The sequence below is a fragment of the Odontesthes bonariensis genome, chromosome 12 (genome assembly GCF_027942865.1).
Source record: "Odontesthes bonariensis isolate fOdoBon6 chromosome 12, fOdoBon6.hap1, whole genome shotgun sequence".
In the NCBI taxonomy this organism is placed as follows: Eukaryota; Metazoa; Chordata; class Actinopteri; order Atheriniformes; family Atherinopsidae; genus Odontesthes; species Odontesthes bonariensis.
Window position 1 is genome coordinate 38,515,462 of NC_134517.1, and position 26,967 is coordinate 38,542,428.

At 51.3% G+C, this 26,967-nt stretch overlaps 1 protein-coding gene across 34 annotated transcripts in view; it reads left to right on the top strand.

The window, feature by feature from the left end:
* Positions 1 to 321: 321 nt before the first annotated feature.
* Positions 322 to 26,967, top strand: part of ttn.1 (titin, tandem duplicate 1) — a 210,403-nt gene continuing 183,757 nt past the window's right edge. For 32 of the 34 annotated variants that reach the window (XM_075480395.1, XM_075480400.1, XM_075480404.1 and 29 more), the window contains exons 1-22: positions 322 to 542; positions 2,219 to 2,322; positions 2,602 to 2,805; positions 5,585 to 5,872; positions 5,943 to 6,037; positions 6,638 to 6,855; positions 6,958 to 7,084; positions 10,683 to 10,940; positions 16,410 to 16,523; positions 17,489 to 17,734; positions 18,637 to 18,699; positions 18,785 to 19,043; positions 19,825 to 19,894; positions 19,973 to 20,182; positions 21,562 to 21,704; positions 21,845 to 21,990; positions 23,387 to 23,614; positions 23,742 to 23,980; positions 24,063 to 24,295; positions 24,384 to 24,548; positions 24,639 to 24,807; positions 25,203 to 26,899. In XM_075480395.1, the coding sequence (XP_075336510.1) occupies positions 2,232 to 2,322; positions 2,602 to 2,805; positions 5,585 to 5,872; positions 5,943 to 6,037; positions 6,638 to 6,855; positions 6,958 to 7,084; positions 10,683 to 10,940; positions 16,410 to 16,523; positions 17,489 to 17,734; positions 18,637 to 18,699; positions 18,785 to 19,043; positions 19,825 to 19,894; positions 19,973 to 20,182; positions 21,562 to 21,704; positions 21,845 to 21,990; positions 23,387 to 23,614; positions 23,742 to 23,980; positions 24,063 to 24,295; positions 24,384 to 24,548; positions 24,639 to 24,807; positions 25,203 to 26,899 (5,263 nt within the window). In that variant the 5' untranslated portion in view covers positions 322 to 542; positions 2,219 to 2,231. The remainder of the gene's footprint in view (positions 543 to 2,218; positions 2,323 to 2,601; positions 2,806 to 5,584; positions 5,873 to 5,942; positions 6,038 to 6,637; positions 6,856 to 6,957; positions 7,085 to 10,682; positions 10,941 to 16,409; positions 16,524 to 17,488; positions 17,735 to 18,636; positions 18,700 to 18,784; positions 19,044 to 19,824; positions 19,895 to 19,972; positions 20,183 to 21,561; positions 21,705 to 21,844; positions 21,991 to 23,386; positions 23,615 to 23,741; positions 23,981 to 24,062; positions 24,296 to 24,383; positions 24,549 to 24,638; positions 24,808 to 25,202; positions 26,900 to 26,967) is intronic. The other 2 variants (XM_075480401.1, XM_075480406.1) reach the window with 2 other exon arrangements.

Below are 26,967 nucleotides of genomic sequence, written 5' to 3' on the forward strand. Positions count from 1 at the left end.
CTCTAACTCTTTTTTTGTCAGCAGTTATTTAATGACTCAGGCTGCTGAGACTTTAATGCAGAAACCGTTTTTCTCTCCAACACTCGACAGAAGCTCCATGTGAGAGTTGATCAGCGTTCGGTCGCACATTCGCAGATCGATTCCGATCAAAGCTCGATCGGTGGACACACGATGACGGGCTGGAAGTTGCATAAATGGCTGCCGTGTCCCATCATGCCCCCTGGGTGTCCCGGCAGCCAATGGGAGGGCCGGGTTCGGTGGTGACGGGGGCTGGCCCCTCAGTATAAAACCCTAAACCGCGGTGTGGGCCCTCCTGAGCAGTTGGAGCATTCCCAGCCTCGCCTCAGGTGGAGGGATTGCGAGGAGGGAAAGCAAAACTACACGGCCTTTCTCTGTGTAGTTTTGTTTTTATCAGGGGATATTTCGAGGCTCGACCGTTCTCACCTTGGATTTTGCAGCACACACATCTCTGGATAAGGGGGCCATTGCTCTCAGTCAGCCGGGGTCCGTCCCATCAGTCGCAGGCACTCTTGTGGATACAAGTGAGTAGTTCCACTGGTGAGCCGGCCGTGGTCTGTGGGGTCGGGTTCGGACCCCGGGCTCGGGCTTTTGGTGCGGTCTGTTGGGTTTTTGGTGTTTTTGTGTTGTTGGGTGTATTTTTGGCTGCAGAAGGAGGCCGCGGGCAGCAAAGTGTACAGTGATCTGTGGAAAGCCAAGAATAGCCGCTGAGAGCACCGGAGTGGCCCGTCAGCCGGGCAGCTGATGGCTTTTTAAGGGAATCAGCAGCAGGGATATCAGATGCAGCTCCAGCTATGTGCCACATGGTGGCTGTCAATCAAACCGCCAGCAGGGGGGGGGCGGAGCTATTTTGGTCACGGCCATATCTGTCGCTCAGATGGCGATCTGAAAATATCAGCTGGGTTGATCCAGTTTGATCCTCAGAGGAGCGTCTCTGAGGTGGAGCTGTGCGTATTGATCGTTGATCGGGTTGTGATCAGCTCTGTGTTGAACAGAAACTCACAGTCAGAGAGCAGCAGTGAGCAGTTCTCTGACCTTTAAACTGTTTGGAAATGATCCTGGTGAGATGTGGAAGTTTCTGTGGATAAAAGACGACTCGCTTTAAGACAACGTGTCCCTTTGAAGGTTTTTATCTCCGTTTGAAGGTTTTTATCTCCCTTTGAAGGTTTTTATCTCCCTTTGAAGGTTTTTATCTCCCAGGATAGATGTGCCACTTCCCTGAATATCAACATGCAGTCAGACTTATTTCCATGTGAAGTTCCTTTAAAAAGACTTCAGTCACGTTCCTGCTGCTGTAATCGAGCTTCGTGTTACACGGGACGTTGGACAGCACATTTAGGATTAAAACCACTCTGACTCCTGTTGTCTTTTCTAAAGATGCTGTCACATCTTATGTTGGGAAATATTTCAACTTAGTTCAGATTATTTCTGAAAGATCCATCTCAGGAAACTTTGAAATAATAAAACACTTTATGATCACATGATCATTTATTTATAACAAGGTAATTAATGCTGTTTGTTCATGTATGCTTATTATTAACAGAATAACTGTAGGTAAAGATGATGCATTGGTGTTTTTTAACGCTCTGAATGTTTTAAAGAGTCTTTTTCTCACAGCAGTAACAGAAGCACCTGCTGCGTCATCATCACTGAAACTGTTTAATCACATTTTTACTGAGTTTTATGTTCATTTTGAATGTGAAACAATAGATTCACCTCCTGTAGATTTATTTGCAGTAAAAATGAGGTGTCAGATTTTACATTAAACACTGAATGTGGCTGCAGATCAGGAAGACGAATATCTGATCAATGATAATAAAACACGTTAAACATTAACACTAAATAATGAAAATAAATGTGACTTCAAAAAGAGAAACGAGTAATAAAGTGCTCAATAAAACTAAAGATTTGAATAAAAGTGGAATAATTCCTGCTGCAGCAGCTGAAACAAACCCTGGAAGTTTCACACGTTTGGACGGGCCCCGGGACCAGTTTCAGGGCCCCTGAACTGAACTGATGTCTGGTTTTAATGTTCAAGCAGTTATAAATGAAATCTGTAAATAAATGTGATGTATGTTGGATGTTGGAGGCTTCTGTGGGGCTTCTGGGGATCAGCTCCACCTCTGATGGAGGATCAGCTCCTGATGTGTTCACCCTGCTGGAGATCAGCTGAAGCTGAATCTCTTCTTCTGTGTTTCAGGGTGCCGATCACCATGGCAACACAAGCACCAACGTTCACGCAGCCGCTGCAGAGCGTCGTGGCACTAGAGGGTAGTGCCGCGACGTTCCAGGCTCAAGTTAGTGGTAAGAAGCTGCACTCAGACTGTGGTTACCCAGCAACTGAAATCACTTTAGATGTTTGACTTTAGTCTGAAATGTTTATTCTAACTTCCATCTGATTTCTGTCCCTGATTACTGATTACAGATTTCTGTTGAATCTCACGTTCACTTTTTAGTTCAAAGCTTTTCTTCATGGATGTTTGGTTTTTCTGTCATTTTTCTGATTTGGAGGATCAGAGTTGTTCTGATAAGCTGAAGCAGGTTCGGGTTCTGTTCTGACGGCTCTGGTTCTTCTGTCTGCAGGTTCTCCGGTTCCTGAGGTGAGCTGGTTTCGTGATGGCCAGGTTCTTTCCGCCGCCGCTCTGCCCGGCGTTCAGATCTCGTTCAGCGAAGGCCGCGCTGTTCTGAGTATCCCCGCTGTGACCGCCGCACACAGCGGGCGCTTCTCCGTCAGAGCCACCAACGGCGCCGGGCAAGCCACGAGCACCGCTGAACTCCTGGTTACAGGTGAGACCTCAGGTAGACCTCTCACAGGTAGACCTCTCACAGGTAGACCTCTCACAGGTAGACCTCCCTCAGGTAGACCTCTCACAGGTAGATCTCACACAGGTAGACCTCACACAGGTAGACCTCTCACAGGTAGATCTCTCACAGGTAGATCTCACACAGGTAGACCTCACACAGGTAGACCTCTCACAGGTAGATCTCTCACAGGTAGATCTCACACAGGTAGACCTCACACAGGTAGACCTCTCACAGGTAGATCTCTCACAGGTAGACCTCACACAGGTAGAGCTCTCACAGGTAGACCTCTCACAGGTAGACCTCTCACAGGTAGACCTCACACAGGTAGACCTCTCACAGGTAGACCTCACACAGGTAGAGCTCTCACAGGTAGACCTCACACAGGTAGAGCTCTCACAGGTAGACCTCTCACAGGTAGACCTCTCACAGGTAGACCTCACACAGGTAGACCTCTCACAGGTAGACCTCACACAGGTAGACCTCTCACAGGTAGACCTCTCACAGGTAGACCTCACACAGGTAGACCTCTCACAGGTAGACCTCTCACAGGTAGACCTCTCACAGGTAGACCTCTCACAGGTAGACCTCACACAGGTAGACCTCTCACAGGTAGACCTCTCACAGGTAGACCTCTCACAGGTAGACCTCTCACAGGTAGATCTCACACAGGTAGACCTCTCACAGGTAGATCTCACACAGGTAGAGCTCTCACAGGTAGATCTCACACAGGTAGACCTCTCACAGGTAGACCTCTCACAGGTAGACTTCTCACAGGTAGACCTCTCACAGGTAGACCTCTCACAGGTAGACGGTCTCACAGGTAGACCTCACACAGGTAGACCTCTCACAGGTAGACCTCACACAGGTAGACCTCACACAGGTAGACCTCACACAGGTAGACCTCTCACAGGTAGACCTCTCACAGGTAGACCTCACACAGGTAGACCTCTCACAGGTAGACCTCTCACAGGTAGACCTCTCACAGGTAGACCTCACACAGGTAGACCTCACACAGGTAGACCTCTCACAGGTAGACCTCTCACAGGTAGACGGTCTCACAGGTAGACCTCACACAGGTAGACCTCACACAGGTAGACCTCTCACAGGTAGACCTCTCACAGGTAGACGGTCTCACAGGTAGACCTCACACAGGTAGACCTCACACAGGTAGACCTCTCACAGGTAGACCTCTCACAGGTAGACCTCTCACAGGTGGTCTCACAGGTAGACCTCTCACAGGTAGACCTCTCACAGGTAGACCTCTCACAGGTAGACGGCCTCACAGGTAGACCTCACACAGGTAGACCTCTCACAGGTGGTCTCACAGGTAGACCTCTCACAGGTAGACCTCTCACAGGTAGACCTCTCACAGGTAGACTTCTCACAGGTAGAGCTCTCACAGGTAGACCTCTCACAGGTAGACCTCCCTCAGGTAGACCTCTCACAGGTAGACCTCTCACAGGTGGTCTCACAGGTAGACCTCTCACAGGTAGACTTCTCACAGGTAGACCTCTCACAGGTAGACCTCTCACAGGTAGACTTCTCACAGGTAGACCTCTCACAGGTAGACCTCACACAGGTAGACCTCTCACAGGTAGACCTCTCACAGGTAGACCTCACACAGGTAGACCTCCCTCAGGTAGACCTCTCACAGGTAGACCTCTCACAGGTGGTCTCACAGGTAGACCTCTCACAGGTAGACTTCTCACAGGTAGACCTCTCACAGGTAGACCTCTCACAGGTAGACCTCTCACAGGTAGACCTCTCACAGGTAGACCTCTCACAGGTAGACCTCTCACAGGTAGACTTCTCACAGGTAGACCTCTCACAGGTAGACCTCTCACAGGTAGACCTCTCACAGGTAGACGGCCTCACAGGTAGACCTCACACAGGTAGACCTCTCACAGGTGGTCTCACAGGTAGACCTCTCACAGGTAGACCTCTCACAGGTAGACTTCTCACAGGTAGAGCTCTCACAGGTAGACCTCTCACAGGTAGACCTCTCACAGGTAGACCTCACACAGGTAGACCTCTCACAGGTAGAGCTCTCACAGGTAGACCTCTCACAGGTAGACCTCTCACAGGTAGAGCTCTCACAGGTAGACCTCTCACAGGTAGACCTCTCACAGGTAGACTTCTCACAGGTAGACCTCTCACAGGTAGACCTCACACAGGTAGACTTCTCACAGGTAGACCTCTCACAGGTAGACCTCTCACAGGTAGACCTCTCACAGGTGGTCTCACAGGTAGACCTCTCACAGGTAGACTTCTCACAGGTAGACCTCTCACAGGTAGACCTCTCACAGGTAGACCTCACACAGGTAGACCTCTCACAGGTAGACCTCTCACAGGTAGACTTCTCACAGGTAGACCTCTCACAGGTAGACCTCTCACAGGTAGACGGTCTCACAGGTAGACCTCTCACAGGTAGACTTCTCACAGGTAGACCTCACACAGGTAGACCTCTCACAGGTAGACTTCTCACAGGTAGACCTAACACAGGTAGACCTCTCACAGGTAGACGGTCTCACAGGTAGACCTCACACAGGTAGACCTCTCACAGGTAGACGGTCTCACAGGTAGACGGTCTCACAGGTAGACGGTCTCACAGGTAGACTTCTCACAGGTAGACTTCTCACAGGTAGACCTCTCACAGGTAGACTTCTCACAGGTAGACGGTCTCACAGGTAGACCTCTCACAGGTAGACCTCTCACAGGTGGTCTCACAGACACTCACCATCAACTTGTTTCCTTCCTCCAGCGGAGACGGCGCCCCCCAGCTTCCTTCAGAGACTTCAGAGCTCCACCGTGAGGCAGGGCAGCCAGGTGAAGCTGAGCGTCAGAGTGACGGGGATCCCCACACCTGTGGTGCAGTTCTACAGGGAGGGAGCCGAGATCCAGAGCTCTGCCGACTTCAGGATCCTGCAGGACGGAGACCTCTACAGTCTGCTGATCGCCGAGGCCTTCCCAGAGGATTCTGGGACGTACTCGGTGACGGCCACCAACAGCAGCGGCCGGGCCACGTCCACCGCCGAGCTGCTGGTTCAAAGTGAGGACCCGCCGGCCTCTAACTCTGTAACTGCTGCTCGATCTGATCACTAACCTCCATCTGTCTCCAGGTGAAGAAGCTGTTCCAGCAAAGAAAACCAAGACGGTCATTTCAACCTCTCAGATTTCACAGACCCGACAGACCAGACAGACCAGAGTGGAAAAGGTACATCTGACATCATGTCGGATTTTTAATGTCAAACCTGAGAATTCAAAGAGTTTGGACTCATTTTGAGAATGACCTACCGAGCGCTAGCAGAACAGGGGCATCCCTGAATATCTCCAAGAAACTCCTGAAGACCCAGCTTTTCAGAGAGCATCTCCTATCCTGCACTTCCCTCTATCTCTACCCTTTGACCTCTGACAGTCAGATTTCCTTCTATGTAGCTTGATGTTAGCTTTGATGTTAGCTTTGTTGTTAGCTTTGATGTTGGCTGTGATGTTAGCTGTGATGTTAGCTTGTTGTTAGCTTTGATGTTAGCTGTAATGTTATATCCTGTAAATCGCTTTGGATAAAAGCGTCTGCTGAATGCAGAAACATAAACATAAACAAAAACATTTCAACTTAGTGTCACAATTAAAACTTATTTGACTGAAGCTTTTCAACATTTAAACCTTTGTCTCTAATAATTCAGATTTAAATAATAGTTTCATCATCAGTCGCTTCATCTTACATCTCATCTAAATTTCTAATTTAACCAAATAATTTGAATTACCTCATTATTTACCTCCTTCTGAACTCCAACATCTCCTCTGTGTTCCTCAGAGGATGGAGGCCAGTTTCCAGGCCACCACCATGATGGAGATGCAGGTGGAGGGTGCCCAGTTGACTCTGCTGGGTCACAAGACTCCGCCCAGAGTTCCACCCAAACCCATGTCCAAGTCGCCCACCCAGCCGTCACTGGTCGCCAAGGTGGCCGGAGGACGCCAACAGTCGCCGTCGCCCGTCAGACACGTGAAGGCGCCCACGCCCACGCCTGTCAGGTGGGTGGAGTCACAGCTGTTGATTTTGAGTCGATCAATAAACTAATCCCTGCAGCCGCCTGAGTATCTCCCCCCTCCAACACTCTCTGTCTCCCCCATCAGGCCGGTCAAGTCCCCCGTCACAACCCGCAAGATGGTGGCCGCCGGCGCCGAGGTCCTCCCCCCCTGGAAGCAGGGCAGCGAGACGGTCCGGGTGATGGTCCAGCAGCAGATCACAGAGATCAAAGAGGTCAGGGTGGGGCCGCACTGGGTGGGGGGGTAGTATGGGGGGTGTCGAGTTACCAGTCTGATCAGAAGAACCAGAACCCTGGTCCCACACTGGGACCGCTTTGGGTGGGGGGTTCGTATTCACTGTGTGGGAGGATGGGGGTGTCGGATTACCAGTCTGATCAGAAGAACCAGAACCCTGGTCTCACACCGGGACCGCTTTGGGCCACTCTTACTTGCATCTGTAGAACCCATCTGTAGAACCCATCTGTAGAACACATCTGTAGAACACATCTGTAGAACACATCTGTAGAACCCATACACATCTGTAGAACACATCTGTAGAACACAGATGGCCTCTTTACATCTGGAGACCGTGTGACCACCTGACCTCCTGTGGGTGGCGAGGGAGGCGATGACATCACGAGTTGTGAGAGAGTAATGCGGGACCATCACAGATATGAAGCCATACGATGAGCACAAAATGATTTATCCAGAGCTTTTTATGGTCTTCAACCGATAAGACCATGATAGTCCAGGACTCCTCCTGATCCAGGGCAGTCCATGATAGTCCAGGAATCCTCCTGACCCAGGGCAGTCCATGATAGTCCAGGACTCCTCCTGATCCAGGGCAGTCCATGATAGTCCAGGACTCCTCCTGAACCAGGGCAGTCCATGATAGTCCAGGACTCGTCCTGACCCAGGGCAGTCTATGATAGTCCAGGACTCCTCCTGACCCAGGGCAGTCCATGATAGTCCAGGACTCCTCTTGACCCAGGGCAGTCCATGATAGTCCAGGACTCCTCCTGACCCAGGGCAGTCCATGATAATCCAGGACTCCTCCTGACCCAGGGCAGTCCATGATAGTCCAGGACTCGTCCTGGCCCAGGGCAGTCCATGATAGTCCAGGACTCGTCCTGACCCAGGGCAGTCCATGATAGTCCAGGAATCCTCCTGACCCAGGGCAGTCCATGATAGTCCAGGACTCCTCCTGACTCAGGGCAGTCCATGATAGTCCAGGACACGTCCTGACCCAGGGCAGTCCATGATAGTCCAGGACTCCTTTTGACTCAGGGCAGTCTATGATAGTCCAGGACTCCTCCTGACCCAGGGCAGTCCATGATAGTCCAGGAGTCCTCCTGACCCAGGGCAGTCCATGATAGTCCAGGACTCCTCCTGGCCCAGGGCAGTCCATGATAGTCCAGGACTCCTCCTGACCCAGGGCAGTCCATGACAGTCCAGGACTCTTCCTTACCCAGGGCAGTCCATGAGAGTCCAGGACTCCTCCTGACCCAGGGCAGTCCATGATAGTCCAGGACTCCTCTTGACCCAGGGCAGTCCATGATAGTCCAGGAATCCTCCTGACCCAGGGCAGTCCATGATAGTCCAGGACTCCTCCTGACCCAGGGCAGTCCATGATAGTCCAGGACTCCTCCTGACCCAGGGCAGTCCATGATAGTCCAGGACTCGTCCTGACCCAGGGCAGTCCATGATAGTTCAGGAGTCGTCCTGACCCAGGGCAGTCCCATGATAGTCCAGGACTCGTCCTGACCCAGGGCAGTCCATGATAGTCCAGGACTCCTCCTGACCCAGGGCAGTCCATGATAGTCCAGGACTCCTCCTGACCCAGGGCAGTCCATGATAGTTCAGGACTCTTCCTTACCCAGGGCAGTCCATGATAGTCCAGGAATCCTCCTGACCCAGGGCAGTCCATGATAGTCCAGGACTCCTCCTGACCCAGGGCAGTCCATGATAGTCCAGGACTCCTCCTGACCCAGGGCAGTCCATGATAGTCCAGGACTCCTCTTGATCCAGGGCAGTCCATGATAGTCCAGGACTCCTCCTGACCCAGGGCAGTCCATGATAGTCCAGGACTCCTCCTGACCCAGGGCAGTCCATGATAGTCCAGGACTCCTCCTGACCCAGGGCAGTCCATGATAGTCCAGGACTCGTCCTGACCCAGGGCAGTCCATGATAATCCAGGACTCCTCTTGACCCAGGGCAGTCCATGATAGTCCAGGACACGTCCTGACCCAGGGCAGTCCATGATAGTCCAGGACTCCTTTTGACTCAGGGCAGTCTATGATAGTCCAGGACTCCTCCTGACCCAGGGCAGTCCATGATAGTCCAGGACTCCTCCTGACCCAGGGCAGTCCATGATAGTTCAGGACTCTTCCTTACCCAGGGCAGTCCATGATAGTCCAGGAATGCTCCTGACCCAGGGCAGTCCATGATAGTCCAGGACTCCTCCTGACCCAGGGCAGTCCATGATAGTCCAGGACTCCTCTTGATCCAGGGCAGTCCATGATAGTCCAGGACTCCTCCTGACCCAGGGCAGTCCATGATAGTCCAGGACTCCTCCTGACCCAGGGCAGTCCATGATAGTCCAGGACTCCTCCTGACCCAGGGCAGTCCATGATAGTCCAGGACTCGTCCTGACCCAGGGCAGTCCATGATAATCCAGGACTCCTCTTGACCCAGGGCAGTCCATGATAGTCCAGGACTCGTCCTGACCCAGGGCAGTCCATGATAGTCCAGGAATCCTCCTGACCCAGGGCAGTCCATGATAGTCCAGGACTCCTCCTGACCCAGGGCAGTCCATGATAGTCCAGGACTCGTCCTGACCCAGGGCAGTCCATGATAGTCCAGGACTCCTTTTGACCCAGGGCAGTCTATGATAGTCCAGGAATCCTCCTGACCCAGGGCAGTCCATGATAGTCCAGGACTCCTCCTGACCCAGGGCAGTCCATGATAGTCCAGGACTCGTCCTGACCCAGGGCAGTCCATGATAGTCCAGGAATCCTCCTGACCCAGGGCAGTCCATGATAGTCCAGGACTCCTCCTGACTCAGGGCAGTCCATGATAGTCCAGGACACGTCCTGACCCAGGGCAGTCCATGATAGTCCAGGACTCCTTTTGACTCAGGGCAGTCTATGATAGTCCAGGACTCCTCCTGACCCAGGGCAGTCCATGATAGTCCAGGACTCCTCTTGATCCAGGGCAGTCCATGATAGTCCAGGACTCCTCCTGACCTAGGGCAGTCAATGATAGTCCAGGACTCGTCCTGACCCACGGCAGTCCTTTTAGCAACTCTCAATGATGGATGTTATCAGTTGTGCCCATGATGCTGGAGTTTGTGCACATTTCTTGGTGATCTGTGGTGTATTTTTGTCTTTGACAGAGGCGGTCGGTGCAGACGCTTAAACATCTATAAAGTGACTTCACTATTGATTTGGTTTAATCCTGTCAGCTCAGCATAAAGACTAGAAGCAGAACCAGGGAGCTTGCAACCACCAACAGTCCAGATGTGGAGCTCTGTAGGTAACATGATGAACCTGAATGTTCCCCAAAACAAGAAGTTAGAGGAACACAATGAGGGCTTCCAGGTTGTGGAGGAGTTTGAGCTCTGAGAAGAGACATTTGTTTGTGTCAGAGCTTCATTTGAGATATTTCCCCCTGATTCGGGTCTTTATGCTGAGTCAGGCTAACACATCTAAATCAGTCAGCTTGTGGATAAAGACAGCTGCTAACAGCTGGGTGATTCCCCCTCGCTCCCCGCCGCCTCTGGCTCACCGTGTCTGGATGTCCTGAGTTCTATGTGCCGCTGGTTATGTCTCCAGGCTGAGGGCGGGAAAAGAGCTGGGGCGGTGGCCACGGTGGTGGCCGCTGTCGACCTCGCTCGCGTCCGTAAGCCCGTGCATGTGGAGGGCGGTCGAGCTGAGGAGCAGGAGGTGGAGGCTGTAGAGGCGGAGCTAAGGCAGCAGGCCGCTGCTTCGGTTACCGACCAACAGTACCGAGCCGGCTGGACGTCAACAAGAACGCAGGCTGGTCAAATGCTCACAGCTGCTCAGGAGTTCACACCTGAACCGCAGCCTCAGGTCAGCCGGGCCCCGGAGAGTATTGATTATTGATCAGTTAAAAAGTATTACTCATCAGTCAGTTAAACGGATGTGTGCTGCACTGGCAAATAATTCTGTCCTCAGTTATTGATCTCAACGAATACCTTTACTGGTCCCACAGTGGGACACTTTGATGCTGCAGCAGCAGATGAAGAAAAATAAAGAAAAATAAAGAATACCAAAACAGTAAAGGAATTAAAATAACAGTATAAACACTATAAACAATAAACAATATGGGACATATATACTTTATGTCGAGGGGGCATCCCAGGACAGAGCTGGCCTTCTTGATCAGTTTATCGAGTTTCTTCCAGTCAGCCGTCGAGATTCTGCTGCCCCAGCAGACCGCTCCATAAAAGATGGCTGAAGCCACCACAGTGTAGAAGGTCTTCAGGAGAGCCCCCTGCACCCCAAAGACCTCGGTCTCCTGAGCAGATAGGGTCTGCTCTGGCCTTTCTTAGATAGCCCCCTGCACTGCAAAGACCTCGGTCTCCTGAGCAGATAGGGTCTGCTCTGGCCTTTCTTAGATAGCCCCCTGCATTGCAAAGACCTCAGTCTCCTGAGCAGATAGGGTCTGCTCTGGCCTTTCTTAGATAGCCCCCTGCATTGCAAAGACCTCAGTCTCCTGAGCAGATAGGGTCTGCTCTGGCCTTTCTTATAGAGCCCCCTGCACTCCAAAGACCTCAGTCTCCTGAGCAGATAGGGTCTGCTCTGGCCTTTCTTATAGAGCCCCCTGCACTCCAAAGACCTCAGTTTCCTGAGCAGATAGGGTCTGCTCTGGCCTTTCTTATAGAGCCCCCTGCACTCCAAAGACCTCAGTCTCCTGAGCAGATAGGGTCTGCTCTGGCCTTTCTTATAGAGCCCCCTGCACTCCAAAGACCTCAGTCTCCTGAGCAGATAGGGTCTGCTCTGGCCTTTCTTAGATAGCCCCCTGCACTGCAAAGACCTCAGTCTCCTGAGCAGATAGGGTCTGCTCTGACCTTTCTTATAGAGCCCCCTGCACTCCAAAGACCTCAGTCTCCTGAGCAGATAGGGTCTGCTCTGACCTTTCTTATAGAGCCCCCTGCACTCCAAAGACCTCAGTCTCCTGAGCAGATAGGGTCTGCTCTGGCCTTTCTTATAGAGCCCCCTGCACTCCAAAGACCTCAGTCTCCTGAGCAGATAGGGTCTGCTCTGGCCTTTCTTAGATAGCCCCCTGCACTGCAAAGACCTCAGTCTCCTGAGCAGATAGGGTCTGCTCTGACCTTTCTTATAGAGCCCCCTGCACTCCAAAGACCTCAGTCTCCTGAGCAGATAGGGTCTGCTCTGGCCTTTCTTAGATAGCCCCCTGCACTGCAAAGACCTCAGTCTCCTAAGCAGATAGGGTCTGCTCTGGCCTTTCTTAGATAGCCCCCTGCACTCCAAAGACCTCAGTCTCCTGAGCAGATAGGGTCTGCTCTGGCCTTTCTTAGATAGCCCCCTGCACCCCAAAGACCTCGGTCTCCTGAGCAGATAGGGTCTGCTCTGGCCTTTCTTAGATAGCCCCCTGCACTGCAAAGACCTCAGTCTCCTGAGCAGATAGGGTCTGCTCTGACCTTTCTTATAGAGCCCCCTGCACTCCAAAGACCTCAGTCTCCTGAGCAGATAGGGTCTGCTCTGGCCTTTCTTATAGAGCCCCCTGCACTGCAAAGACCTCGGTCTCCTGAGCAGATAGGGTCTGCTCTGGCCTTTCTTATAGAGCCCCCTGCACTGCAAAGACCTCAGTCTCCTGAGCAGATAGGGTCTGCTCTGGCCTTTCTTATAGAGCCCCCTGCACTGCAAAGACCTCGGTCTCCTTAGCAGATAGGGTCTGCTCTGGCCTTTCTTATAGAGCCCCCTGCACCCCAAAGACCTCGGTCTCCTGAGCAGATAGGGTCTGCTCTGACCTTTCTTATAGAGCCCCCTGCACTGCAAAGACCTCAGTCTCCTGAGCAGATAGGGTCTGCTCTGACCTTTCTTATAGAGCCCCCTGCACTCCAAAGACCTCAGTCTCCTGAGCAGATAGGGTCTGCTCTGGCCTTTCTTAGATAGCCCCCTGCACTGCAAAGACCTCAGTCTCCTGAGCAGATAGGGTCTGCTCTGGCCTTTCTTAGATAGCCCCCTGCACTGCAAAGACCTCAGTCTCCTGAGCAGATAGGGTCTGCTCTGGCCTTTCTTATAGAGCCCCCTGCACTCCAAAGACCTCAGTCTCCTGAGCAGATAGGGTCTGCTCTGGCCTTTCTTATAGAGCCCCCTGCACTCCAAAGACCTCAGTCTCCTGAGCAGATAGGGTCTGCTCTGGCCTTTCTTATAGAGCCCCCTGCACTGCAAAGACCTCAGTTTCCTGAGCAGATAGGGTCTGCTCTGGCCTTTCTTATAGAGCCCCCTGCACTGCAAAGACCTCAGTCTCCTGAGCAGATAGGGTCTGCTCTGGCCTTTCTTATAGAGCCCCCTGCACTGCAAAGACCTCGGTCTCCTTAGCAGATAGGGTCTGCTCTGGCCTTTCTTATAGAGGCCCCTGCACCCCAAAGACCTCGGTCTCCTGAGCAGATAGGGTCTGCTCTGACCTTTCTTATAGAGCCCCCTGCACTCCAAAGACCTCAGTCTCCTGAGCAGATAGGGTCTGCTCTGACCTTTCTTATAGAGCCCCCTGCACTCCAAAGACCTCAGTCTCCTGAGCAGATAGGGTCTGCTCTGGCCTTTCTTAGATAGCCCCCTGCACTGCAAAGACCTCAGTCTCCTTAGCAGATAGGGTCTGCTCTGGCCTTTCTTATAGAGCCCCCTGCACTGCAAAGACCTCGGTCTCCTTAGCAGATAGGGTCTGCTCTGGCCTTTCTTATAGAGCCCCCTGCACCCCAAAGACCTCAGTCTCCTGAGCAGATAGGGTCTGCTCTGACCTTTCTTATAGAGCCCCCTGCACTCCAAAGACCTCAGTCTCCTGAGCAGATAGGGTCTGCTCTGGCCTTTCTTAGATAGCCCCCTGCACTGCAAAGACCTCAGTCTCCTGAGCAGATAGGGTCTGCTCTGGCCTTTCTTATAGAGCCCCCTGCACCCCAAAGACCTCAGTCTCCTGAGCAGATAGGGTCTGCTCTGGCCTTTCTTATAGAGCCCCCTGCACTGCAAAGACCTCAGTCTCCTGAGCAGATAGGGTCTGCTCTGGCCTTTCTTATAGAGCCCCCTGCACTCCAAAGACCTCAGTCTCCTGAGCAGATAGGGTCTGCTCTGGCCTTTCTTATAGAGCCCCCTGCACTGCAAAGACCTCGGTCTCCTGAGCAGATAGGGTCTGCTCTGGCCTTTCTTATAGAGCCCCCTGCACTGCAAAGACCTCAGTTTCCTGAGCAGATAGGGTCTGCTCTGGCCTTTCTTATAGAGCCCCCTGCACTGCAAAGACCTCAGTCTCCTGAGCAGATAGGGTCTGCTCTGGCCTTTCTTATAGAGCCCCCTGCACTGCAAAGACCTCGGTCTCCTTAGCAGATAGGGTCTGCTCTGGCCTTTCTTATAGAGCCCCCTGCACCCCAAAGACCTCGGTCTCCTGAGCAGATAGGGTCTGCTCTGACCTTTCTTATAGAGCCCCCTGCACTGCAAAGACCTCAGTCTCCTGAGCAGATAGGGTCTGCTCTGACCTTTCTTATAGAGCCCCCTGCACTCCAAAGACCTCAGTCTCCTTAGCAGATAGGGTCTGCTCTGGCCTTTCTTATAGAGCCCCCTGCACTGCAAAGACCTCAGTCTCCTGAGCAGATAGGGTCTGCTCTGACCTTTCTTATAGAGCCCCCTGCACTGCAAAGACCTCAGTCTCCTTAGCAGATAGGGTCTGCTCTGGCCTTTCTTATAGAGCCCCCTGCACTGCAAAGACCTCAGTCTCCTGAGCAGATAGGGTCTGCTCTGGCCTTTCTTATAGAGCCCCCTGCACTCCAAAGACCTCAGTCTCCTGAGCAGATAGGGTCTGCTCTGACCTTTCTTATAGAGCCCCCTGCACTCCAAAGACCTCAGTCTCCTTAGCAGATAGGGTCTGCTCTGGCCTTTCTTATAGAGCCCCCTGCACTGCAAAGACCTCAGTCTCCTGAGCAGATAGGGTCTGCTCTGGCCTTTCTTATAGAGCCCCCTGCACTCCAAAGACCTCAGTCTCCTGAGCAGATAGGGTCTGCTCTGGCCTTTCTTAGATAGCCCCCTGCACTGCAAAGACCTCAGTCTCCTGAGCAGATAGGGTCTGCTCTGGCCTTTCTTATAGAGCCCCCTGCACCCCAAAGACCTCAGTCTCCTGAGCAGATAGGGTCTGCTCTGACCTTTCTTATAGAGCCCCCTGCACTGCAAAGACCTCAGTCTCCTGAGCAGATAGGGTCTGCTCTGACCTTTCTTATAGAGCCCCCTGCACTCCAAAGACCTCAGTCTCCTGAGCAGATAGGGTCTGCTCTGGCCTTTCTTAGATAGCCCCCTGCACTGCAAAGACCTCAGTCTCCTGAGCAGATAGGGTCTGCTCTGGCCTTTCTTATAGAGCCCCCTGCACTGCAAAGACCTCGGTCTCCTTAGCAGATAGGGTCTGCTCTGACCTTTCTTATAGAGCCCCCTGCACTCCAAAGACCTCGGTCTCCTGAGCAGATAGGGTCTGCTCTGACCTTTCTTATAGAGCCCCCTGCACTCCAAAGACCTCAGTCTCCTGAGCAGATAGGGTCTGCTCTGGCCTTTCTTATAGAGCCCCCTGCACCCCAAAGACCTCGGTCTCCTGAGCAGATAGGGTCTGCTCTGACCTTTCTTATAGAGCCCCCTGCACTGCAAAGACCTCAGTCTCCTGAGCAGATAGGGTCTGCTCTGACCTTTCTTATAGAGCCCCCTGCACTCCAAAGACCTCAGTCTCCTGAGCAGATAGGGTCTGCTCTGGCCTTTCTTAGATAGCCCCCTGCACTGCAAAGACCTCAGTCTCCTGAGCAGATAGGGTCTGCTCTGGCCTTTCTTAGATAGCCCCCTGCACCCCAAAGACCTCAGTCTCCTGAGCAGATAGGGTCTGCTCTGGCCTTTCTTAGATAGCCCCCTGCACTGCAAAGACCTCAGTCTCCTGAGCAGATAGGGTCTGCTCTGGCCTTTCTTATAGAGCCCCCTGCACCCCAAAGACCTCAGTCTCCTGAGCAGATAGGGTCTGCTCTGGCCTTTCTTATAGAGAGCAGTTAGGTTGTGAGTCCAGTCCAGTTTACTGTTCAGATGAACCCCCAGGTACTTGTAAGATGTCACCATCTCAACGTTCCCTGGATGTTCGATGGTGTCGGGGGGCAGAGTGATCGCCTGCAATGATGCTTTCACTGTGATTTATCTGAATTAGCTGAATTATCTGCCAGTGCTTCATGATAATCTGTATTCTAAAATGATAAAACCCTTAATAATCCTGACATTATATCAGACAGTAGGACTGAAGAATGATCCAGCTCTGAAAGTCTAACGCTCCTGTGTTGGTTGCTCCAGATTCAGAGAGTGACAGAAACCTCCTCCCGTGTGGACACTGGGCTCGTCTTGTCTCCAGTTCCACATTTCACAGTTTCTAAAGTTTCCGTCCCCAAACCAGAGACTAGTTCTGAGGTAAGAAAGGCAGCACCAGGCCAGCCGTGGAAAATAACCTGCGTGGAGAGATGGAAAGTTAACCCAAAAATAACAGAGTCCGTGCTCACCAGTCTAACCAGTAACTGACAAGATCCTGAATGTTTTACCACCCGAGCTCAGCTTCACTTCAGTTTATTTACACAGCATCAATTTACAGCAAATATCATCTGAATGCGCCTGAAAAGGAGAAGAAATGAGAGGATCGAAGAATCCATATCAATCCACTTCATTGAGATGAGATGAGACAAGATGAGACTTTAATTCTTCCAAAAAGTAAAAACAGTAAAGAGTCACAAACAAACTGTGAAGATAGAGTCTTTATAGGTGATTTCATGCTGAGCCAATTAAAAAGTAAAAAAACCAACAGATCGCACAGAAGCTTCCCTCTGATCCAACTCCCGTCCTGAGTGTGCACGAGGCGACTGTGGGGAGAAAAAACTTTAACAGGAAGAAACCTCCATCAGAACCAGAACCAGGAACCATCTTCCTGGCCCAGCTGGGGGCTGAGAGGACAGGAAAGAGGGGACAACAATCAGCGTAACACCAGGCCAGGGACACCTGCTGAGATGTCTCAGACCAGCACACTCAGAGTAAAAAGATAAATGAATATTATTCGAGCAGTTCCAGAGCTGATGGTGGATCACAGGGAGGTTCAGAGGGAGCATATCTGGTTACTGCTGCTTTGCCTGCTAGTGTAGCGTGGAGGTGTTTCCATAATGCTTAAACATAACCGATCAGTCCATCTTTAACCGTCTTCTCCCTCTTTCCTCTCATCGCTCCATCCATTAATCCGTAAACCTGATGCAGAAGCTCCCATTAATCCTGCTGAATGTGACGGTCCCCCATGACAGAACTAACCTCCCTGAGACCTGCTGTGCTAACTCAAACTGTCACATGACTGTGGTGATGATGGTGTGGCTCTTCCTCCTCTTTGGGTGGCTCAGGTTTCCATCGCCGGCTCGGCCATCGTCGCTCTGCAGAAAGAGCTGTCCTCATCCTCTGCCTCGGCCAGGAAAATCATCAAGCCCGTCAAGTCTCCCAGTCCGTTTCCCAAAGTGGGCGAGGCCAGAGAGACGCCGGAGCCCATCCCCCCGCCATTCAAAGACTTATACCACGCCGGCTCCGAGTTTCAGAGCGGGGCGGTGTACGCGGGGGGCATGGAGGGAGTGTATGAGGACTGGGGAGCAAAGGTTGGTCATCTGCTGCCGTGAGCTGGTTCTGAGCAGGACAAGAAAACCTGAAGTCTAAGTAAACAGTTCCAGACACAGATATCTGAGCAACTGACCAGAATATCCCCAGAATATCCGATTTTATTGGTCATGCATACACACGAAATTTGTCCTCCGCTTTTAACCCATCCAGGTTGGCACCTGTTGACACACACGCACATGCACATGCACATGCACATGCACATGCACATGCACATGCACATGCACATGCACATGCACATGCACATGCACATGCACGCGTCAGCCATTCAGCGCCCGGGGGGCACCTCAGCTGTGACAAGGAGGTGGACTGACACCCCTCCAGCTGTCAGTTCCACCAATCTTTTTTGAGTGGCGAGAGTGGGAATCAAACCGCCAACCTTCCGGTTATTGGACGACCGACTCTAACCACTGAGCCACGGCCGCCCAGAATATCCCCCAGAATATCCCCCAGAATACCCCCCAGAACCCCTCTGAGCTGCAGAACATGTCACTGCTTTTTATAGCCGATCATATAAAAATATTTCCTGTCATCTCGTGGGTCAAAGGGAAGCTCCAATCATTACATCCTTTTGTTGGTTAGAAGTCTGGTTTTCTTGATTTCTGTGAAAGTCCAGGATTAAATGTCCCTCCCATAAAACCTTTAACAAGCGTTTCAGTGCTGTGGACAACCTCCTTCTCACCTCTTAAGCCCATCCAGCCTCCCCTCCGTGTCCCTGTGTCTCCTCCTGTGCTTCCTGTCTCCTTTTGTGTGCTTCCTGTCTCCTCCTGTGTGCTTCCTGTCTCCTCCTGTGTGCTTCCTGTCTCCTCCTGTGTGCTTCCTGTCTCCTCCTGAGTGTCAGAAGTAACTTCACTGTGCTGACGGATGTCTGACTGTGTTTCAGGTGATGGAGGCAGCAGCCGTACCGTCTGCAGGTGGCGCCGTGGTCCCGCCCACGCTGGTGTCGGTGAGTGCTCTTCTCAGATTGTGGACCATATTCCCGCTTCTTTGGGAGGGGGACACGCTCTAAAGGTCTGAGCTTTTGTGTGCAGGGCTTGAAGAATACAAATGTGACGGAGGGCGAGTCACTGACCCTGGAGTGCCAGATCAGCGGTCAGCCGGCCCCCGTCATCATGTGGTTCAGGGAGGACTACAAGATCGAGAGTTCGATCGACTTCCAGATCAGCTACGAGAGCGGATTCGCCCGGCTGGTGATCCGCGAGGCGTTCGCTGAAGACAGCGGCCGCTTCACCTGCACCGCCACCAACGAGGCGGGAACCGTCAGCACCTCCTGCTACCTGCTCGTCAGAGGTCTGTAAACTGTAAACCAGTTACACTTCTACTCTGAGGCTGTGTTTGAAACCGCCTACTACATACTACATACTTCCATACTCATCGATCAGACAGTATGCAGAGCGTTTACCCACAATGCATTTCGCTCCTGCCCGAGCAGAAATCAGCCGGCCTGAAGCTGATTTCCCTTAAGCTCTAAACTCTGTAAACTTTAGCAACATTTGAAACATTTTCAGGTGAGAAAGTAGTCGTTTAGATCCCCAACGTGTTGAAAACCTGACAAAATACCGGCTGTTTACAATTTTGTTCCCACGAATTCAGCGCTACTAAAGCTAGCCGCAGTGAGCTAACGCACTTCCGGTTATTTTCACAAATTAAAATACCCGTTGCCTTTTATCATAGAGAAAGCCATTACGATGTAATTGGTGCTTTTGTTTTGAAAACAGGAAGTGAACCTACCATCGTTTGAGCTAGCTTGAAACTGCCGTTTTGACAGGAAATGACGATCGGCGACGTCACGTTACGTTGCATCTTGGGTAGTTTGAGTATGAGTAGTAACCTCATGATGCATACCCAACATTTCGGAGAATCTAGTATGCATCCGGGAACTTAAAAAAGTTAAAGTTAGTAGGAGTAGTAGGAGTAGTAGGAGAAGTAAGCGGTTTCGAACACAGCCTGAGGCTCCCTCATATTTCATGCTCTGCCTTATACTGCCGCTCTGAGAAACAAAGACTTTCCATCATCCTCTGTGTCCTTCCTGTTACTTTGTAACTGAGCTGACTCGCTCTTTCTCCTCTAGTGTCTGAGGACATCGAGGGCAGACAGGAGATAACCATCACCGAACGTGTTGAAGCTGCACATGAGAAACTGTGAGTTCTTCTCCAAAGTTCAGAGGGTAGATCAGCAGCGTGGCCCTGGTGTTTCTGAAGAGAGGTTTGTGTTTTCAGAGTTACTGTGGAGGCCAGAGAAGAGGCCGTATCGGAGGTGAGCGTGGCGGAGCCAGATGTTCCTGCTGCCGCTCCCTTCTTCATGAAGGAACCCACCGTCCAGAAGCTGGTGGAGGGAGGAAGCGTGGTGTTCGACTGCCAAGTCGGCGGAAGCCCCAAACCTCACATCATCTGGAAGAAGAGCGGCGTGCCGCTCACTGCCGGATACAGGTGCTACACGTCCGCCAGGACAGTTAGAGAGTTTATCATTATTATGGGTGCCAATGCCCAAGGCATTAGACACACATATTACTCTGTTGCCAGACTCTTGTTCTTCCATTTCCGTCATGAATTGTCTAGCAGCGACGGTCCGACCTGCATAAAAAGCACACCGGTGCGTGCGCAACGACCTCGATCAGTGTGCTATTACGTTTGGCTCTCATTAGTCGAAAGTAATTCCGGTAAAATGGGAAAAAGTGGGAAAATTGTGGATGGGTAAATGCATTGAAAATTCAAAAACTACCCTATTTTAGAGGCCTTTATAACTCAGCCATACAGCATCGCACAGACCTCATTCAAAGTTTAGATGTGACAGGAGACTGTCAGCTTTAACTGAACTAAAGGGTTTGTTGATACCTTATACAGCTTTGACACAACGGCAGTTTACATTTTAGGAAGACTACATCCCGGCCGAGGTGTTTCTCCCACTCTGTTTCTCACTCTAAATTCGATACTGCACCAATTCCTCAAACAAATGTCTCTCATGTCCAAAATATCTGCCCGATCTGGACAAATTTTACTTCAAAACGTAGGCATTTTTGTCCTCTTTCACACAAAGTCAGACTCATTGAGCTATGCCACACAGATTCCTCACAAATTGCCACAAGTCGGCCCTCCAGCTGACATTCCGCCAATTAAAAACGCCTGAAAATCATCAAATTCAGGTGAAAAATTATTTCAAAACTGCCATTAAAAAACTAGCCACACAGAGTAGCCAAATGAAAATTACACCGCTGGCTTCTGCTGTCTCTTGGGGCGCTGACGGTTCAAGAATTATTCGGATACGACTTTTACTTTTTTTTTACTTTTACTACAGTCGAGTGCAGTCAAAATTATAGTGCAATTTTAAGAAGCCATAGTGAGCGTACATGTCAGAAACATCAGACAGCACCTGCTCCTGTTACCGGGGCAACGCCTTGTTAGCCTGCTCCTGTTACCGGGGCAACGCCTTGTTAGCCTGCTTTGTTTTAAGACTGCTTATGAGGGCAGAGCCAAGATGGCTGCCCTGTTATAACAGCTTCATGTTATAAATATGATCTGCTTTTCTCCTTTAAACTGATAGTGAGGGGAAGTTTGAAAATACCCACAATGCAATGGGAAAATGCATTGAAAAGCACTTCGGGCATTTTGAAAATGCAATAAAAGCTGTATTTTAAACAGGACCTTGATAAAAATGACATAAATGTCTACAGCAGACCGGTCTTATGAATTTTGGTCTGCAGAAGCCCAAAATTCAATGGGAAAATCGATTGAAAAGCACTTAACGAGCCAAAAATGCCCAAAAAAATTATGAATACCTGTGACACGTCTTCATCTTCTCTGTCCATCAGATACAAAGTTGCATACAAAAAGGAGACCGGAGAATGTAGATTGGAGATCTCCATGACTTTCGCTGATGATGCCGGAGAATACTCCGTTTTTGTCAAGAATCAGCTCGGAGAAGTGTCAGCCTCCACCAGCCTGCTGGAGGAAGGTATGTCGCCAACAAAAACATCCCAGTGAGACACGTGAACGCACCAAGAGACTGGGGGAGAAGGTTGTGCTGTGGAAGTGATGTTTGATAAGCTGCCTGAGCTCATGATGGAACTCTTCAATCACCTGTTGTCATTACAGAGGAATACGAAGCCTACATGAAGAAACAGGAAGTGACCTTTAAGACCGAAGTGACAGCTGTGGTGCCGGAGCCCAAAGTGGGAGACATTCCCCCCGTCACCGTTACGACCATGGAACAGATGACCACAACCATTATATCTGGACAGGTAGGAGCAGCATCAGTCCGACTGTACGGGTTCGGGAGAGTGAGCATCAACATCAGCAAAATGTGGAGGTTATATGTCGTTAGAACTCATTACGACTATTCACATGCATGTAGGTGATAGGGAGCATGTAGGTGATAGGAAGCATGTAGGTGATAGGAAGCATGTAGGTGATAGGAAGCACGTAGGTGATAGGGAACATGTAGGTGATAGGGAGCATGTAGGTGATAGAGAGCATGTAGGTGATAGGGAGCATGTAGGTGATAGGGAGCATGTAGGTGATAGGGAGCATGTAGGTGATAGGGAACATGTAGGTGATAGGGAGCATGTAGGTGATAGGGAGCATGTAGGTGATAGAGAGCATGTAGGTGATAAGGAGCATGTAGGTGATAGGGAACATGTAGGTGATAGGGAGCATGTAGGTGATAGGAAGCATGTAGGTGATAGGAAGCACGTAGGTGATAGGGAACATGTAGGTGATAGGGAGCATGTAGGTGATAGGGAGCATGTAGGTGATAGAGAGCATGTAGGTGATAGGGAGCATGTAGGTGATAGGGAACATGTAGGTGATAGGGAGCATGTAGGTGATAGGGAGCATGTAGGTGATAGGAAGCATGTAGGTGATAGGAAGCATGTAGGTGATAGGAAGCATGTAGGTGATAGGGAGCATGTAGGTGATAGGGAGCATGTAGGTGATAGGGAACATGTAGGTGATAGGGAGCATGTAGGTGATAGGGAGCATGTAGGTGATAGTGAGCGTGTAGGTGATAGGGAGCATGTAGGTGATCGGGAGCATGTAGGTGATAGGGAGCATGTAGGTGATAGGGAGCATGTAGGTGATAGGAAGCATGTAGGTGATAGGGAGCATGTAGGTGATAGGGAGCATGTAGGTGATAGGAAGCATGTAGGTGATAAGGAGCATGTAGGTGATAGGGAACATGTAGGTGATAGGAAGCCTGTAGGTGATAGGGAGCATGTAGGTGATAGTGAGCGTGTAGGTGATAGGGAGCATGTAGGTGATCGGGAGCATGTAGGTGATAGGGAGCATGTAGGTGATAGGGAGCATGTAGGTGATAGGAAGCATGTAGGTGATAGGGAGCATGTAGGTGATAGGGAGCATGTAGGTGATAGGAAGCATGTAGGTGATAGGAAGCATGTAGGTGATAGGAAGCATGTAGGTGATAGGAAGCATTTAGCTGGAGCGTTCAGAGAAACTCTTGTAGTTCTTGTCATGAAGTTGGAACAATTAAAACATCCCTAATTTCAGCCTACAAAGGATGTCTCCCTCGGAGCTATCTCGCTCACTAGTTGATTATGAACCGTGTCTCCATGGTAACCTGACGATGACGGATTCCTTGACGGTGACTCACAGTCTTCTAACGTCTGATATCACCTGCAGGAGTTCCACCTGTCTGTCATCGAGCAAAGGATCATTCATGAGATGGAGTTCACCATCATGAAGATCACCTACAGAGAGATCGTTACAGAGGACGGAGAGTTGATGGTGACCACCACCACCACCGAGGCGGTGCAGCCCACCTTTGACACTCCAGTCAAAAACTACAGGATCATGGAGGGAATGGGCGTCACCTTCCACTGCAAGATGGCGGGGAACCCGCTGCCCAAGGTGATGAGTCTTAGAGTGAAAGGTTTCCAGTGAATATCTCGACATAAACTCAGAGGATCATGAGAAAGCTGTAAAAACGACACCGTTGAATCTGAACTGGTTTCTTTGACATTTGAACTCCTGACAGATCGTTTGGTTCAAAGACGGCCAGCGCATCAGGCCCAGTGACCGATACCAGATGGAGGTTCTGCAGGACGGACGGGCCAGCCTCCGTCTGCCTGTGGTGCTGCCAGAGGATGAAGGCGTGTACACCGCCTTCGCCACCAACATGAAGGGAAACGCCGTGAGCTCAGGGAAGCTCTACGTGGAGGCGTCCGGCGCCGCTGCTCAGAGATACACGCCGCAGCCGTCGGTGCAGAGAATCAGGTGTTTATCAAAGGAAACATCAAAAAGTTGAAATCAGGAATGCGGTTGATGAGATAACTGATGATAATTGATACTTGCTCAGGTCTACATCCCCTCGTTCTCTGAGCCGCTCACCTGGACGTTCCTCCAGCCGCTCACCTGGACGCTCCCCGGCCCGTCGCCTCGATGAGACTGACGAGGCTCAGCTGGAACGACTTTACAAACCTGTGTTCGTCATGAAGCCGTCCCCGTGCAAATGCTCCGAGGGGCAGACCGCCAGATTCGACCTGAAGGTCGTTGGCAGGCCGATGCCCGACACTTACTGGTTCCACAACGGTGAGTGGAACACGGAACTCTTTATCAGAGGTCTTTTGAATTTAGAACCTGTGTTCTCACAGTATGAATGTGTTTTTCACCTTCTCAGGACAACAAGTGGTCAGCGACTACACACACAAGATAGTGGTCAAAGAGGACGGTACCCAGTCCCTGATCATCGTCCCGGCCACGCCACAGGACTCCGGGGAGTGGACAGTGGTGGCTCAGAACAGGGCAGGACGCTCGTCCGTCTCCGTCACCCTCACTGTTGATGGTAAGATTTCAGCTCACTTTTCATTTCCCCTGACTCTGTTTCATGCATGAGGGCACCTGTGGGCTGACTTCCCGTTTCTCTCATCCTCAGCTAAGGAAACCTTGGTGCGCCCACAGTTCACTGAGAAGCTGAGGAACATCAGCGTGAAGCAGGGCACTCTGGTGGAGCTGGCTGTGAAAGCCATCGGAAACCCCCTGCCTGACATCGTCTGGCTGAAGAACAGCGACATCGTCACCCCACACAAGCACCCACACATCAAGTATGTTTCATGTGTTCTGCGGTACATTATTTATGAAGTTCTAGATCTGAACTGTAGATCCGTATTTCCACCTATTCAGGGGGTTCAGTGTCTCACTCTTCTCATCAGTCACTTCATGCAAATCTGGGCGGGGGACATTAACCTCCCCATACCCAGTGTCCACATATGTGGACGTGCTTTCAAAAAGAGCTTCATGTCCAACGATAATATCTGGTTGTTATATTTGTTCATTCCTCCTAACCCTTAAACGGATGGAAGAAATCTAAAATACAAACCAAAGCTCGGGTTTTTGGAGGTTAAACAGATTTGTTTTGAAACAGTTGAACAGTTTCCTGGTGCAAAAAACATATATAAAGTGCTAAAGATGTTCTAATATGGGACTTTTAATGTTTCAGGATTGACGGCACCAAAGGAGAGGCCAAGTTTCAGATCCCGTCTACTTCAGGCTCAGACAGCGCCTGGTACACAGCTACAGCCATCAACAAGGCTGGCAGAGACACCACCCGCTGCAGGGTCAACGTGGAGGTGGAGTATGCTGAGCCCGAGCCAGAAAGAAAGCTGATTATTCCCAAAGGAACGTACAAAGCCAAAGAGATCGCAGCCCCGGAGTTGGAGCCCCTCCACCTGCGCTATGGTCAGGAGCAGTGGGAGGAGGGCGACCTTTACGACAAAGAGAAGCAGCAGAAACCGCTGTTCAAGAAGAAGCTGACCTCCGTGCGCATGAAGCGCTGCGGTCCGGCTCATTTTGAATGCAGACTGACCCCCATCGGTGACCCCAACATGATGGTGGAGTGGCTGCACGACGGCAAACCTCTGGCCGCCGCCAACAGGCTGCGTATGGTCAATGAATTCGGCTACTGCAGCCTGGACTACGAAGTCGCTTACGCTCGAGACAGCGGGGTCATCACCTGCAGGGCCACCAACAAGTTTGGAGTGGACCAGACCTCGGCCACCCTCATCGTCAAGGACGAGAAGGGCCTGGTCGAGGAGACGCAGCTCCCCGAAGGCAGGAAGGGAGCCTTCAGAATGGACGAGATCGAGCGCATCGCTCACGAGGGAGGACCCGCCGGAGTCAGCGCTGATGATGAAGCTGAAAAGACTAAACCTGAAATCGTCCTTCTGCCCGAATCGGCCAGAGTGCTGGAAGGCGACATCGCTCGGTTCCGCTGCAGAGTGACCGGTTATCCCTCTCCAAAGGTTAACTGGTACCTCAACGGACAACTCATCCGTAAAAGCAAGAGATACAGACTCCGGTATGATGGTATTTACTACCTGGAGATCACCGATATCAAATCCTACGACTCCGGCGAGGTCAAGGTGGTGGCAGACAACATCCTGGGTTCAGCCGAGCACACCGTGAAGCTGGAGATCCAGCAGAAGGAGGACTTCAGAACTCACCTGCGCCATGCCCCTGAAGCTAAGGCCGCCGAGGCTGCACACGAGCCTGGAAAAACATCATTTGAAGTGGTGAAGGTTGATAAATCTGCAGAAGACCAAGACCAGGCCAAGGAAGTGGTAAAGCTTAAAAAGGCCCAAAGAATTTACCACGAGAAATCCACAGAGCAGTCGGATGAGCTCAGGAGCAAATTCAAGCGCAGAACAGAGGAGGGCTACTACGAGTCCATCACCGCCGTGGATCTCAAGTCCCGCAAGAGGGACGACTCCTATGAAGACCTGCTGAAGAAGACCAAGGAGGAGCTGATGCACCGGGCCAAGGCGAAGGAGGAGGCTGAGAAGAAGAGGGAGGAGGAGCGTAAAGTTACTGCCAAACCTCTGAAACCAGAGAGGGTCAAGCTCTCCGCCAGCATGGAAGCTCCTAAGATCGTGGAGCGCATCACCAGCCAGACGGTCGCACAGGGCGATGAAGTCAGGTTCAGATGCAGAGTCACCGGCAGACCGGAACCTGATGTCCAGTGGTTCAAGAACGGCGTTCAGCTGGAGAAGTCGGATCGTATTTCCTGGTTCTCGCCCGAGGATCGCGTGTGGGAGCTGGTGATCAGAAACGTGACGACCGAGGACTCTGCCAGCATCATGGTTAAAGCCAGCAGCGCTGCTGGAGAGACCACAGGCCACGCTTTCCTGCTGGTGCAAGGTAACATAGGGCCGCACTTCCTAAACCGAAGCCTGACTCAGTTTGAATTGTGGATTTTCTAATGAAAG